The sequence below is a fragment of the Strix aluco genome, chromosome 2 (assembly GCF_031877795.1).
Source record: "Strix aluco isolate bStrAlu1 chromosome 2, bStrAlu1.hap1, whole genome shotgun sequence".
Classification (NCBI taxonomy): domain Eukaryota; kingdom Metazoa; phylum Chordata; class Aves; order Strigiformes; family Strigidae; genus Strix; species Strix aluco.
In genome coordinates, this window is record NC_133932.1 from 33,558,171 (window position 1) to 33,572,433 (window position 14,263).

The 14,263-nt window shown below is 42.7% G+C and overlaps 1 protein-coding gene across 8 annotated transcripts in view; it reads right to left on the reverse strand.

Moving 5' to 3' along the window:
• Positions 1 to 1,967: 1,967 nt before the first annotated feature.
• The window catches only part of TIAM1 (TIAM Rac1 associated GEF 1), a 189,141-nt gene continuing 176,845 nt past the window's right edge, over positions 1,968 to 14,263 (reverse strand). For 7 of the 8 annotated variants that reach the window (XM_074814195.1, XM_074814198.1, XM_074814193.1 and 4 more), the window contains 8 exons: positions 13,020 to 13,199; positions 12,774 to 12,892; positions 10,879 to 10,987; positions 9,268 to 9,326; positions 8,209 to 8,311; positions 7,378 to 7,465; positions 6,353 to 6,525; positions 1,968 to 4,383 (listed from right to left, as the gene is read on the reverse strand). In XM_074814195.1, coding sequence (XP_074670296.1) covers positions 3,899 to 4,383; positions 6,353 to 6,525; positions 7,378 to 7,465; positions 8,209 to 8,311; positions 9,268 to 9,326; positions 10,879 to 10,987; positions 12,774 to 12,892; positions 13,020 to 13,199 — 1,316 coding nt within the window. In that variant the 3' untranslated portion in view covers positions 1,968 to 3,898. Of the gene's footprint in view, positions 5,796 to 6,352; positions 6,526 to 7,377; positions 7,466 to 8,208; positions 8,312 to 9,267; positions 9,327 to 10,878; positions 10,988 to 12,773; positions 12,893 to 13,019; positions 13,200 to 14,263 lie in introns of all 8 variants that reach the window. The other variant, XM_074814199.1, reaches the window with a different exon arrangement.

The following is a 14,263-nucleotide window of genomic DNA, read 5'->3' on the forward strand; positions in this document are numbered from 1 at the left end:
GCTTCCAAAATGCTGGACTGAATTCATCCAGTAATACTGACACGCTGACAGTCTTCAATCAATATGCATGACAGGTCTTGTAATTGAAAGGATTAAAAAAGAAAAGTCTAGTGTTCAGCAGAAGTACCTTAGCAACTGTTGAGAATAAAATTAAAAGGAAAGCAAGTTGCCGAAGACACTGGGAGTGGGAACATGAGCTGTGAGAAGCACTGTTTGCTGCCTCCACAATTACCTGGCCACATTTAAAATAGCCGCATGCAGGGAACAGGGTCACGTTCCTGACATGTTATTTACAGAGACAATAGTCTCAGAAACTATGTCCTGTGTTGTTTCGAAGCCAGTGCAAGTGAAGCAGGTGTGCCAGAGAAGACAACAAAAAATGACGTAAAACTAGAGTGAAGAAAACCACTGAGTTCTCAGACCTCAGTACTACAGGGTGCCTGTGCTCTTCCCACCAAAGACTGCTGCTGTTCTTCTACTGCAGGCAAGACCAAGGGGCTGTGCATGGCTCTTCTCTGGCAGCTCTGGCAAGAACACCTTCTTTTCTAATAAACCAGCTCCCTAAAGTCCACCAGCCCACCTTTTAGGGACAATCTGCCAGAATCCACACATGTAACCCAACTGCCTGTACATTGCTAGTCATAGCTCCCCTACAGAAAAGTGGTGGGAGTCAGGGTCTCACCCACAGACCAGGGAAGCTCCTGCCCAGGCTGCACAAAACACCAACCCCCTGTGTGCTCCTTATATTTGGACTAAAATTCAGCACCCCAAAGGGAGAGAGTTTGGCTAAACAACTGACCACAGCAAGACTGGAGAGTTCTTCCAATGTAACTGGAATTCTTCTGGAATTTGTTACTTTTTTCCTCTTTTTAAAATATGCACTTAAGGTTCCTTGTGACCAGTGTAGAAAAAGAAACAGGCATGACTTAAGTTATGGATGCAATAAGGAAAATGGCAGCTCTCATTTCTGCAAAATATGAGCCGAGCCTTACCTGAGGGCACATTCCTAAGCTACAGCAACTGGTAGGTGAGAATACAAGAATTACTCCATGGCATTACACTTTTCACCTATTACACCTTCTGTGTAAGGCTTGGTACATGATAAATGAGCTACATAATATGAATTTTTAACGCAAGGCATGATGTTACTGCAGTAGAACAAGCTCTTTAAGCAGCTTTGTATACAATCTGAAAGCTGAAGTCTGGGGCTGGAAACATTGCAGTAGCTAATAAAAACTAAACTGTGGAAGAGACAAACACGTGAATCCATCTAAAGAAAGGTTGTGGCATTTAAAATAGAAGTTCATGCTTATTCACATTTGTTCTCTGCTGAGCACACAAGCAAGCACGACCATGCTTTGCACTTATGTTTCAGTAGAGGTTAATGCAGTTTCACAGAATTGGGGAAGAGCGTTGCTAGTTGCAGACTTGAACACACTGTTTTAAAGTTAGCAGTCCCACAAAAGGAAAGCTTCATTTTGTGCCAAGGTGCATGTCAAATAGGTGCACTATAGGCAAATACTTGCATCCAGCATTTGCTCTCCTGTTTGTCTCATTTTCCATCCTCTAACAGGCATGGCTCCAAGCTTGGACCTTCCATTGGGGAATTAAATAAATAAATAAAAATGAGGTTTCACTAGGAGAGAAGGGAGGCCAACAAACTCGCCCCAGCCTTTCACATGGGACAGGCTGAAGCTCAGCACATGCTGGCCAAAGGAGCTGTTATTTACCCCAGAACTCAGATCCCACCAAAAGCAGAGCCAAGACACGCTGAACCCATTCAGCTCACATGACACAGGGCACACACTGCTAACGGTGGAAACCTTACTATTAAGGACACTCCTTACAGATTATTAAAGCCAGGAGAGTGATCCCAACAGCTTCATCTACTGTAGGACTTGCTTCCTTGCTTGCCTCTACTCAGAGAAGCACCTGTCTCGGAGCACACACATACACATACCACTCTCTTGTATTTTTTTCCAGTATTTTATTTCTGACAGGCATTTACAACGTTCCATTCATAGAACTAAAAACATAAAAATAGACCTTCTTTCAGCTTATAAAAGAAATATATAAGAACCTTTGACATAGACATGTCATGACATTATGTACAAGAACAACGGTACCTTCCTAGTACCAGCCTTCCAGTATTTCAGCGCTGACTGTATTCCGCTGGGTACAGCACAGGACAGCTAAAACCTCCGCTTCTCTAATACGCTGGGACACAACTGACAGGTAGATGATATAAAACAATGATGTGATAATACAAAGGGTATAGAAACCTTTCTAAAGCTTTTACGAAAAGAAATCAGAAGATAGCAAAAAGTTAATAGAGAAAGCTTTCATAAGATCAAGTATAGTGCACCAGAAACCAGAAAGGGGGGGCGGGCAAGGGGAGAATGCTAGCTGGGACACAAAGACAGTGATGGAATTTTGGGGGGAATAATTTTTGTTATGCTTTAAAATATAGTCAGAGTGGATTTTATAAAATATAATCCTAAAGCTATTATAAAATTTCAGGTTTTCAAAGTACCTACTAATGTGTCAAACATCAATAGATACCAACAAAAAAAAAGAAAATTTCATATAATCTTCCTTTTTTCCTACAGGTGAAACTGCAATGGGAAAAGCTATATAAATCTTAAAAAAAAGTGCTATTATGTGTTTCGTATTTGGAAGTCTACTTAAAAACCACAAGATTTTAGTCACATTTTACCCTGTTTTAGATGTTTAAATAAAAGATTTAAAATGTTAAAGAGGTTTGCTTGTGTAGAACTTGTTCATACTCTATTGCAGTGGAAAAGCTTTTATAAAGGAATTAAAATACACTAGTTTCACCCACAGTAGGAGAGTGGATGAGGTCAGTTTTTTGGCCATGAATTCCCTGTCCCCTAAGCCCAAACTCTGCCAGAGAGAGTGGACTAAACAGATCTGTGATGTTGCTACACTGGCTCCAGCGAGGTTACACCATGGATCAGTTTGGTCCACTACAATTCAGCCATGTAATTTTACTTTATTCTTTTTATTATCTAACAAAACTCCAGTCTCAAACATATACAATAATCCTTTTCCTGAAGTCATACCTAAATAAGAGTTTCCAGTTCATATTAATATAAAAACCACCATTCCTAACCCTCTGCAAAAAGCTAGCCTCGTACCCTAGACGTGGAGCTACGCTAATGCTGTAAAACTCTTATCCTTTGTGCCCCTGCATCTCAGGTAAAATACAAAAAAATATTTCTTCAAGTGTTTAAATTTGGATCTCTTTTAAAAGAGTTTGGCATCTTTATAACATTATGTAAAACTAGAGCTTCCAACATTGACATTAAGTTAGACCAGTCACAGACCAAGAGGACTTAACACAACATAAATCCCAAACCTTTCCTCACACATTCCTAAAATACACGTATATTCTCTTACATTTAAAGAGGGAAAAGTAATAAGAATGCTGCAACTGTACACGTTAAAAAGGCAGTTTCCTCATTAAGGAGATGAACCTACGACTGACAATTTGCGGCTATAAAACTCTCTGTTCGTTGTGCTATTGTTTAAGCTAGTTCGCTGTACGTAGGTTAAGACATCCAGAGTAATTTGTTTTCCAGTGATGATATTCTCCCCATACTTAATTTCAGCCCCTGATTATTTTAGAATAAATAACATCGTGTGAAAGCCCTTGGTAACGTAAGACAGGACCTTAAGCTTATTCTGTTCCAGGTTTTGAGCGTTTTACAGTTGCCTAAAGTGAGGCCGCATGGCTTCGGACCAATTCAGCTGCCGAAATGGTGTGTGCAAGTGTGCAATCTATCGGGATCAGCTCTCCGCGGTGTGCGGGGGCGAGAGGGAGGGATGGAGGGCGGGACAGGGAGACCTACGCATCCAGGCAGGGAAGGGGACTGGTTTAGAGCTCCGTGTTCAGTTTCCTGCTGGGGACAAAGTCTTCACGCCTAACCCAGATGACCTCCTCGCTGTGGCCCTCCACGTCACCGTTGATGCCAGATAAGGCCGTCTGCTTCTTCAGCTGGGTCATCCTGGAGGCGTGCGTGTCCATGGCTGGGCGTGGGTGGTCCCCCCGGCACGGCTGGCTGCTCGTGATGGAGGCCGCCTGCAGCCGCTCCCGAAGGTCTCGGTCAGCCACGGCACCTCTGACGGCCTCGCAGTACTCATCGTCATCGCTGAGGATGTCCGTTTCCTTGATGTCCTCCTGCTCCTCATACTGAGCAAGGTCAAACTGTTCCTCTACCCAGCGGTCAGTGTCCCCACTGTGCGTGGGCTGCTGGGGCTCTTTTTCAGGGCTGCTCGTGTAGACGGCATCTGAGTCAATGGTAAACCTGTTTCGGGCCAGCCGCCGCCTCCTCCTCCCAAGAGACTTGCTTGGGGCTGACACTGCGCACACACAAAGATAAAACCCCACAGGCTTTTTACACACAGTACAACTCTCTTAAAAAAGTTAGTCTTCCAGGGGCCCTTTATTTAACACCGCTAGGCACAAAGCAGGCAGACTCCCACGAATGACCTAGTCATTCAGCATCCTCCCTGCAGGCAAGTCACACTTCACTCAGCTCCTCAGCACAGGTTTCTCTCCAGCTGAAAAAGGAGTTTCTGCTACTCAGATCCACAGTTGGGATAATGGCCCACAATTACTGTTCCTCCTAAGCGGTAGGCAGCCAGCCAGCCAGCACAAAGTGTATCTGTTCAGCTCAGCTTCTCACACGCAGTGCCCTGCTGTCAGCACACCATGAAAACCAACTAGCCTTACGCCTTGGTAAGGGAAATTGCTTTGTCTCAGGTAAGAGCAACACTATAGGTTTCCAAGTAGCTACCTCGGTGCTGAAGATGCTGTAATTGTGGTGTTATTTATGGGGAAGTAAGTTTCCTGTCCAGGCTCTGCTACTCCCTTCCCTGCTCCCTCCCTACTGGGGGAAAAAGAAAAAAAAGAAAACCCCAAATCCAGAAAAACTTTCAGAAGTTCCTTACTCAGCATCAGCTGGTCTACTAGCTTTTGCAACTGGCCCAATTAGCAAATTCACATCTTCTGTGTTGAAACATCTTCATAAGAGGCTTGTGAGGCAAAGCAGGGGACGAATCCTGCAGCTGAAGGACCTGCAGGTATTCCAGCGCTTTACGTGCACACACACGTAGCTCCATGGCAAGCAGGTGAACTCCAAGGTTATAGTTTGTCCCCCTCCACTAAACAGCAATTTAGCACTTCAGTATGTATTTACTAAACTCTAGCTTGGGGGCGGGGTCATATTTGAATATCCCTGAGCCTCAAAACATGCGTTAAGTACAACAGCTCAGCAGTTGCAAATTTTAACTGTAGCAAGAGGTCTGTACTCTAAGAGGAGATTTTAATCTCTGCAGAATTCATCATGCAAATGCACCAAAGAGTCAAACTGAAAGAAGTTTGGCATCTGCAGTAGATTAGCCCCACAGGCTGACTGAAGAAGCACTGTGGTAAAACAGTTGCATTTTGGCCCACCTTTGACTCTTCTTTCTTACGATTTTAAGTGTCTCTGAGGCAGATGGCTAGCAACACCCCGAGTGAGAAGCCATGCTGCGAATGTTATTGGTCTGGCCTGCCCATTACAGAAGAGGAACAGAAAGCCTGGTTGTCTACATTGCTGGATCTAATGAGCAGAAAAAAAAAAAATAAATAACAGACCAGAACAAAACACGCAGCGGTGCCGTGTACTTTTCAGTTGGAAGCAAGTATTTCTTCCCTCCATCATCTAGTGTTCTGAAAATGAAAACCTGCTTTTCCCTGGGATTTTCTCATTGCTTTTGCCTGAAGTCAACTGAAAAGGAAAATTCATGGTTTAGGACAGGCCAATACAAAAATAATAGTATCAAGTGCATGCTTCCCAAAGTGTGAGAAGCAGAAGCACACGCCCTTTAGCAATAGAGCTGAAAAGGCTAAAATGGAGGACACATGAACTATCTCTTCAAACCAAGCCACTCACTCGGGGGAGCTGATTTTTCTTGTGCATTTTAGTTTAAAAGTGCTAGGGTTTGCTCAAAATTCTGTACATGCTTTTAAGAAATATGCAGCAGGCTTCTGCTTTGTTCAGCTGAAACCCATTTCCAGATTAAAGTGCACAGCCAATCAGTATTAACAGGAATCCCATTTCTTCCTTCCATGCCAGAAGGACTGCTCTAAAGCTGAGCCTTGAGTGCAAAGCAAGGTAAATAGAGGCAATTTAAGGCTCTCAAGGAGGTGAAGCATGGAAAATCAGCAGTTTTTACATACACAGGAGAGAATACTAATCCTAATATACAAGTAACAGACACCACCACATGTCCTACAATGGTGCTGGGGTTACTGGGATCTTGAAAGTCTGTAGCCCTACAGTACCTGCCCTGTTCATGGCTGGCCTTGCACCTTTTAGAGCACACAATCTTTTTCCACCAAAAGGAACATATTGCTGGGATGAGGGCAAACTTTCAGTTTTAAGAAGCTGTCTTCTGTGTTTATCCCGCAGAATCGAGTGCACTGCCTTCAGAAAGTCCTTCCTGTGTTCTGGTGAACTGAAAAATAGGCAAGAATACAAAAGGCAGCGTTATCTCTTGGGAACTGCTAAAAGCTCGCTGTAAATGTGATAAATAATGACCAGTTCTGTAATTTAAGGCATTGCAAACTGACAGGCATGCACTTCCCCCAGAGAAGATTCAATTTAATACAGTATTTTCAAAGCAAAGGTGAATCTATAATCATTGCAATGGACATCCAAGGAAACAAATACACAGTTCATTAACGAAACATTTAGCCGTCTTGAGGCTTCCTTTTCCTCCAATACCAACCATGCACTTCTCTTTGTCCGATAAACATCAAGTTGACCTATGCTGGCTAATTAAATCTCAGGTTTGTCCCCTGTAAACACACACCAAGCAGAAGTCCTGCAACTCTCTACTACCTAGTAGTAGGAATCGGCTTGGTATCAGCTCCATTAGACCCTGGTGAATTTGTGTACCAAGTTCTTATTTGAACTCTAAAACACATCAGAGCAACCACCACAACAAAGATGGACAAGGTTTACTTAAAGAAAGGGCAACGCCCTCAGAGCAGAGGTTGGAACTTCGTGGCATGAATGTACCAGCTGAACAAGATACACAAGCAGCTACCTAACATAAAGATCCAATGCTGGAATTTAGCTGTGAAAGGAAAACTGTAATAATGATATTTCCATGAAGCTGCAAAGCTGATTAAATATATGCCTTTTTTTAAATAAATTTTACAAAATTCTGCCTGCCAGAAGTAAGGTTTTAACACCCTCTCCCCCCTTCCCCTACTGGCTATTCCCAGATTGCCTGAAAGGAAAGGCACAGGCAAGCTGAGAACCAGAGATGTAGCTGCCATTGAAAATATGGAAACGCACTTACCTACAGCAAAGGTGAAACGTTCTTTCTGGCCTGCCTTCAGACTCAGATTTAACATGGACAATCTCACATACAGAATTGGTCTCTGCATCTAAAGCCAAAAGCAAGCAGCACTTCATACAACAGTTTCTCATATTTAACCCCAATTAAAGTATTTATTCTGTAATCCTGAAAAAATGGTTTAAGACCATCCAGGATGACAGATAATGCACTGTAAATAATATTAACTCATGGCTGAAAGACAGCAGTGGGCAACTGACTAATGAAACAACAGACACTTAAACTCACCAAAATCTAGTAGTATTTTATACGCACTCACTCAGTTCCATAAAAATATGAAACCTCCCCCTCAGCTTTTCAGGTATTCCACAGAATACTTCATATTTTACAGCTACCTCCTATGTTCTTTCCACTTTCACTTATGCATTAGAAAGGGAGAAAATTGTTTAAAATTTTGAATTTTTTAATATAATAAGCTTTACATGAAGCTATCAATGACAAGGACAAAAATTCACTAGCTCTGTTGTCTCACAGCTGCAAGATTTCCTTCTAGTCTCCAGAAGAGGAACAGAGCAAACCAGAGTCAACAACAACTTTGTCCTGTTTTTCCAGAACCCTGACTGCCTTCAGAGAAGTACTGACAAGCTAGATACACACAACTGGAGCTTCTGCCCCTTCGTTTCTCTCCAGGGCTATTACGGATGCTGAGGTTGTGGGTTCCTTGCTCAGGCTCTAGAAGCTGCATACACGTGTACTAAGGACAAACATTGGTCAGTGAATGCCCCCAGGCCGAACATTAAGAACCCTGCCAAATTCATGCAGTGGGAACATTACCTGCACTTGCCAATGCTCGAACCTGCAGTGCTTCTAAAGGTATCATGTGGCGAAAGCGGAACGGATCCCAGTCTTCATAAATTGAAGCTCTATGTGATCCTCCCTGGAAGAATTTCAAAATACCGTTAGGAAATGAGACACCTTGGGATAGTCAGACACAGAAGTCTCCTCTGCTTTGCACGGAGAACGTCCAGCTAGAGACTTGTTGCAATTCCTGTTCTCTCACTACAACATCTTAGTAACCAGCATCACTGATGTGACTATTTATGAAGGTTTTGCTAAATTCTAGACAAAAGCAACCATTAGACCAATCAACTATTATCAATGCCTTCAAAAGCCATTTGAGACCAATGCTGCATTCTCTCCTCCAAGTGCACATACACTCAGAAACATGCGTAAGTTTTGCCTTAGTCATTCCAAAGTTAGCTGGATAACCACACAAGCATTTCAAATCACACTATGGTTTATGTCAGGTGGGAATCAAAAAGTTTTCTCTAATACTTTAAACTGTGTTCCCTACTGTAGCAAGGCATACGTTTACTGTCAAGCTTAGCTTTAACTTTTAATCCCAAACTCCAGTAGGATCCCCTGATACATACTGTAGGCACACCTAACTTAGCTAAGAGCGGTCAGCACTTGCTCAGTGGCATGCAACAGCCAGAACTGAAGCAAGGACATTGCGTTTCATTAGGAAAGCTGACAGGCATCAGCTCTCGTATTTGATTCACATACACTAACTGATCAAAGAGCCAAACACCAGAGAGGCATTCAAGGCAACACCTCGTTTCATGAAAGTCCACTCCACAGCATGGAAGGGATGTGGCAGGCCACAGGAACAACTAGTCCAGCAGAGAGCAAAGGATAAACTAAATGAATGCTTGCAGAGCGCTGCGCCAAACAGCAGGCTACTCAGCATTGCTCAAAACCTCCGTTGTGTGGCGGAGAACAAGAATCATGTATGCAAAAGCACACTCTAGCATCACAGCTTTATAGAAAGCAAATCTTGATTGCAGCACCACAAATGCACACAGCATCACCAAAATAGTCCATGCAACTTACAAGTTTCTTCTTCTGTTTGGAACCATCCTTGTATACAAGGACCACAGCAGTTTTGAACACTAGAGGAGAAAGTCAGAAACAAAAGCCATGGAGTCAGTAAGGTTAGGAACAGGTCTCCTCTATGCCCAAGCACATAGACCTTTCAACTCCTCAGACAGCCATCACTTGAGTCAGGGAGGGAAGGCAGGAGTAAACCTACCAGCCCTCTTGCATATTCTTCCCAAAAAAACAAAGCTGAACCACTTTTAGTACACAAAACCAGGTTACTTCAAAGTCACTCAAAACTCAAGAGTGTAAGTCACCAGTTATTGGAACAACTATTCAAGCAGCAACAGTTCTATACAAAAATTTAGAGAACTTTAATCCCCCTGGCTAAGTTCACCTCAGACAAATGAGCAGCACCCAGCTACGCACAGACAGTCAAGCAGATGAGTCTGCGCTTGGACAGACTGTGAACACCTCCCAGGTGGGACACTGGTCTATGCTGAATTAAAAAGTGAGCAGCACTGGCAGGCAGAGGTGTAATCCGATTCCTCTTTTGCCACATAGCATCCACATGGAGCTGGAAATTGTCTTTCAAGACTCCAGTTTTCCCTGTGATCTCTTTCTTCAGGCCTCAAACACACCCTTTGTTTTAGGATTGAATTGCATGAACATTTAATTTTGGACATTTTATGAAACCAATTTAAAGCTTTTTGGAGTAATTAAGAGTTGCTGCACATTCCTAGCAGCTTTCATGGGGCCCCTTGGCTTCAGGGTATGACCAGGTGCTTTCCCAACTTACAGGAAAGCAGTCAATTTTTATATGCTCTTCCAGAGCAAAGCTGAAAGAGTCTTCATTCATTACTTGTTTGGTATAAATCAAAAATAAAAATCATTGGCTTCCTAATCAGTATCGCTTTCTAGAAACAAGGAAAAAGGACACTGCGTGTAAAGAAATTTAGGAACAAATAAAGAAAACCTAGCACACTCTGCATTACTTGATATAATTCTGAAAGTAAGAGAGACATGATTTAGCCAACATAAGCGATCATGTACCTTTCCAAGGGACCATACTCCAATGCAGTGGAAAGACCTTGAGATCTATGCCAACAGCAGTTTCAATTTCTAGTTTGGCCACCCAAGATAGACTACTCCGAGGAGACAGACCACTCCAAAGCAACTCACTGGGAGTTCTGGCTTAGCTTTTAAGCACTTTTTAAAGCTTAGATATACAAGTTCTTTCTGGCAAAAGGGACAGAGAAAAAAGGCAAAGCCTCTGAAAGCCCCCAACCCATTCTACAGGATGTGAGGTAGAGTTACTTGGCATCAGTCAGGCTACCGAACTGTATCTTTTCAAAGACAAATACCTTTCTATATAGCTCTCAATTCATACCCTTGGATATGGGTTTAAGAAACTCTTGCACTATTACAGCAGTCACCTCCAAATTCTTCACCAGTTTTAGATCAACACAGAACATAATTTGACCATGGCAGCAAAGAGACAAATAATGGTTTTAAGTTCCAGTCAACCTTGCAGAAGGCAGTACTCAACTACCTTCAAACAAACATCTGTTAAGGCACAGTTGACAGTCTTTTAGGCATCTGAAATAAAATTACTAGGATACAAACCAAATGCTGCCAGCTCAGGTTCCTTCTTCCATTTCCCTAGTGAGGCGGGTGGATTCAGCCATATCACTGTGTTATGCAAGAGCAAGTCCCCCATCGAAAGGTCTGCAACCTGCCAACACAAATACATGCATAAAGACACAATGTGTAATCACTTCAAGAAAGCTTACTTGAATTTCCATTCAAGAAAACTTACTTGAAGTTTATTTCTAAACAAAGAAAAAAAGCCCCACAAGCTAGCTTTTGGAGTATTTAATCAGATGACTGAAAGCATGCGCAGACAGACTGTAACAGTTAGCAATAGATGCATGTAAATCCTTAATTGGTGAGCATGAATTAGAAGTCATCGAGTCAGGCTCTCATAATCTGGTGTGAAGTCAGGGAAGAAAAGATGCTGTCTTCCTTGCATTTTTTTCTCCTTTGTCCATTTTTCTCCCTATCAGTTTCTTTCTATTTTGTTTGAACATTTAAGCACAGCCCCCATCACACACACATGGTTTGGGGTAAAGTTTAGAGACCTCATCATGTGAAGCGGTCAAACCACTTCCTCCCCACGGTTGCTGTGGCTCTTGATTTTGCCCAAAGGCTCATCTGTGGAAACCACATTTCTGGAAATGGGCTAATAAAGGAGTTCATAACAACTGTTGGGAGATGCCCACTAATACTGCAGCAACTGTATCTTTCACTTTGATTTACAGTCTTCCAGAGTGACAAATTAAGGGCTATCCTCATCCAGAGGCCATGTTATCCCATTCCTCCACCCTCCTCTTAGTGAAGTCAGACTTTTGCCAAAGGATGCCACAGATACCATCAGCACAACAAGCTGAAGTCTCCCCCATAACAAGAGCAACACTAAGATAGGTGTTTACTGTCTCCTCTCCGAGATTAACACCAAACCACAATTGCTCTCCCAACAAATGTCCTCACACGTTCCCTCCACCACTGCTTGCCAGCAGCAACCCTAGTCTCTGCCCTCTACCCACCATCTGATCCTCCCTCCCCGCTGCTGCTATCCAGCTCTCACACCTAAAGCTTCCTCAACACTACTCAATCCCAGACCTCTTTTGCCTTGTAGCTCAATGCCTCTTATATTTGTTCTTCATTCTGGCTGTTGGCAAAACCCCATCACCATTACTCATACAGTCATGCCTCTCTGCAGCCTTCACCCACATCACTGCTCCCATCAGCCCTTTAGCATGTCTCCACCTCTTCCTTGAGCCTCCCTGACCTTACTCCATTCCCCCCTTACTCCCCACCACTCTCCTTCACTGCACTGCTGGACTGCAGACCTACGTTTTAGTAGTAAACAGAGAGTCCAGGTCTCAGTCTGAAACTTCAAGACACCTGCCACAGGTTTTTGAGATGGTCAGCCGACTGAGCCACGCTGGATCTTCAAGTGTTTGCATATGCGCCATATGAGACATCTACACCAAAGCCCAAGGCGCTCTCACATATCAAGCCCACTAACACTTTCTAAAAGAGAAACAGCAGTTTCTCACACACCACACCTCACATTTTTAGCTCTTTAAAGGGATTAAAGATCTTAGTACAGACTTGCCTCAGCATGCCAGTCCACTCAGACTGGTGGAGCAAGATTACATGGAATGAGGAGAGCCAAGACATGGATATCAAAATAGTGAACTGCAGGTTGGGATCCGATTTTGACCCAACCACAACACTGAAGGTGAATTAACCCACTAGTTCTTTACATCGGTTCCAGTCAGTGAACCATACATGGAAAAGCCGTTCTTGAATTGGATTGGGATTTACCTGTTTGCACCAGGACCCGCTTAAATGACACGGTACAAATGACAAGGTAAATATTTGATACAATTTAACATTCATGCTACAGGCACCAAAATAACAGCCTTTTTCTCTTAAATTTGATTATCTGTTACCTCTTTTTTCTCCCCTGTTTGTTCTGCTATGAGCTGGTCAAACACTGCCCCATATTCTTCATGGATTTTCTGCATTTCATTAATGTGGCTGGCAACTTTGTTCATTGTTTTTATGGCCACTAGAAGAAAGACAAAGAGATAGGGGAAGAGACAAAAGGTATTTTTAAGCCTCTGAGAGGAAGTGGGAGGCAGAGTGTTCCAGACCAGAGGTTAAACAGGGAAGAGCAACGTAGGGTAGCTCCTTACCATCAAGGTGATAATGTTCTTCACTGTCTACATCAGTCAGAGCAAAGAGCTCCTTCAGCAGGAGAGGGTACTTCAGTATCCGCTGGATGGGTTTGATGAGGTAAGACTCCAGGGTGGAGGAGTGCTGTCGTCGGGGATTCTGAGCATCCAGAAATGCCTTGAAAGCAGTGTCCGTCTTGGCTGGAAGAGTAAAATGAAGTGATTGGATAAATCAAAAATCATAACAGCTGCCATGATAAAGTGACTTTTCCAGCTTTAAGTTAATTTATCCAGAGACATTTTGCAAAGAAGTGCAGATTTATCAGGTCTACAGTATTAGATATATGCACTTCAGGTTACTGACCTTTGCCACAGATATGCTCTTTATGATTTAACAACAGGCACCCACCTACTGTACCAATATGTGCAGTTTTTAATCTCACTACCCACACTATTTCTGGCCTTGCAACTATTTTAGAGCAGCATAAATTGTTTTCATTATCTGTTTCTTTTAAGAAAAGGCTCAAATTGGATATCTGTAAGAAGTGACTACTCATGAGTCTAGTCTCATACACCTTTATAATGTTGGCAAGTCTGGTTATTGTTACCTCATTAGAACTTAAAATGCAATACTGAACAACAACAATCAAGAGCTAGTAAGGAGGCAGGGAGCAGTAAATTATGATAGCACACCATATTTAGGAAGCACAGGCAGACGGGACACCTGATTGCTACCATCTTTTCTACCTCACTGCTACTGAATTTATAAAAATACCATTTTCTCTGTTGCTCCCTCTGCTAGAACATAAATTTTTCCAGGGAGGGAAATACAGAGAAGGTGGCATTTTTAGACATACAAGTTATTCAGTGCAGGAACAACTCCACACAATTGCTTTTATTAGAGCTGTATCCTCTGCCTAGGTTGTGTGGGTTTTTTGCAGGCAGTCACCTGACTTCAACAAAGCAACTTCAGTTTCAAATCCAAAAGCCACCTGCACCTCAGCTGAGGACACCAAATTACACTTGAAATACACTCGCAGGCTTTTTAAGAGATTTATCACTGCAATAAAATTTTAAGTTCTGTTTCTGTGGTAATTCAAGCACAATCATTTCTCATTTATAAATACAGTCAGCAATGAAAAAGCAAAACAAAACAACCAAATCTACCTAGTCTACAGCCTTAACATTAAGGACTAACAGAATAATGCTGAAAGAAAGCATGGATGTGACTAGAAACAAATCATTTATTCATGTGTTCCACAGAG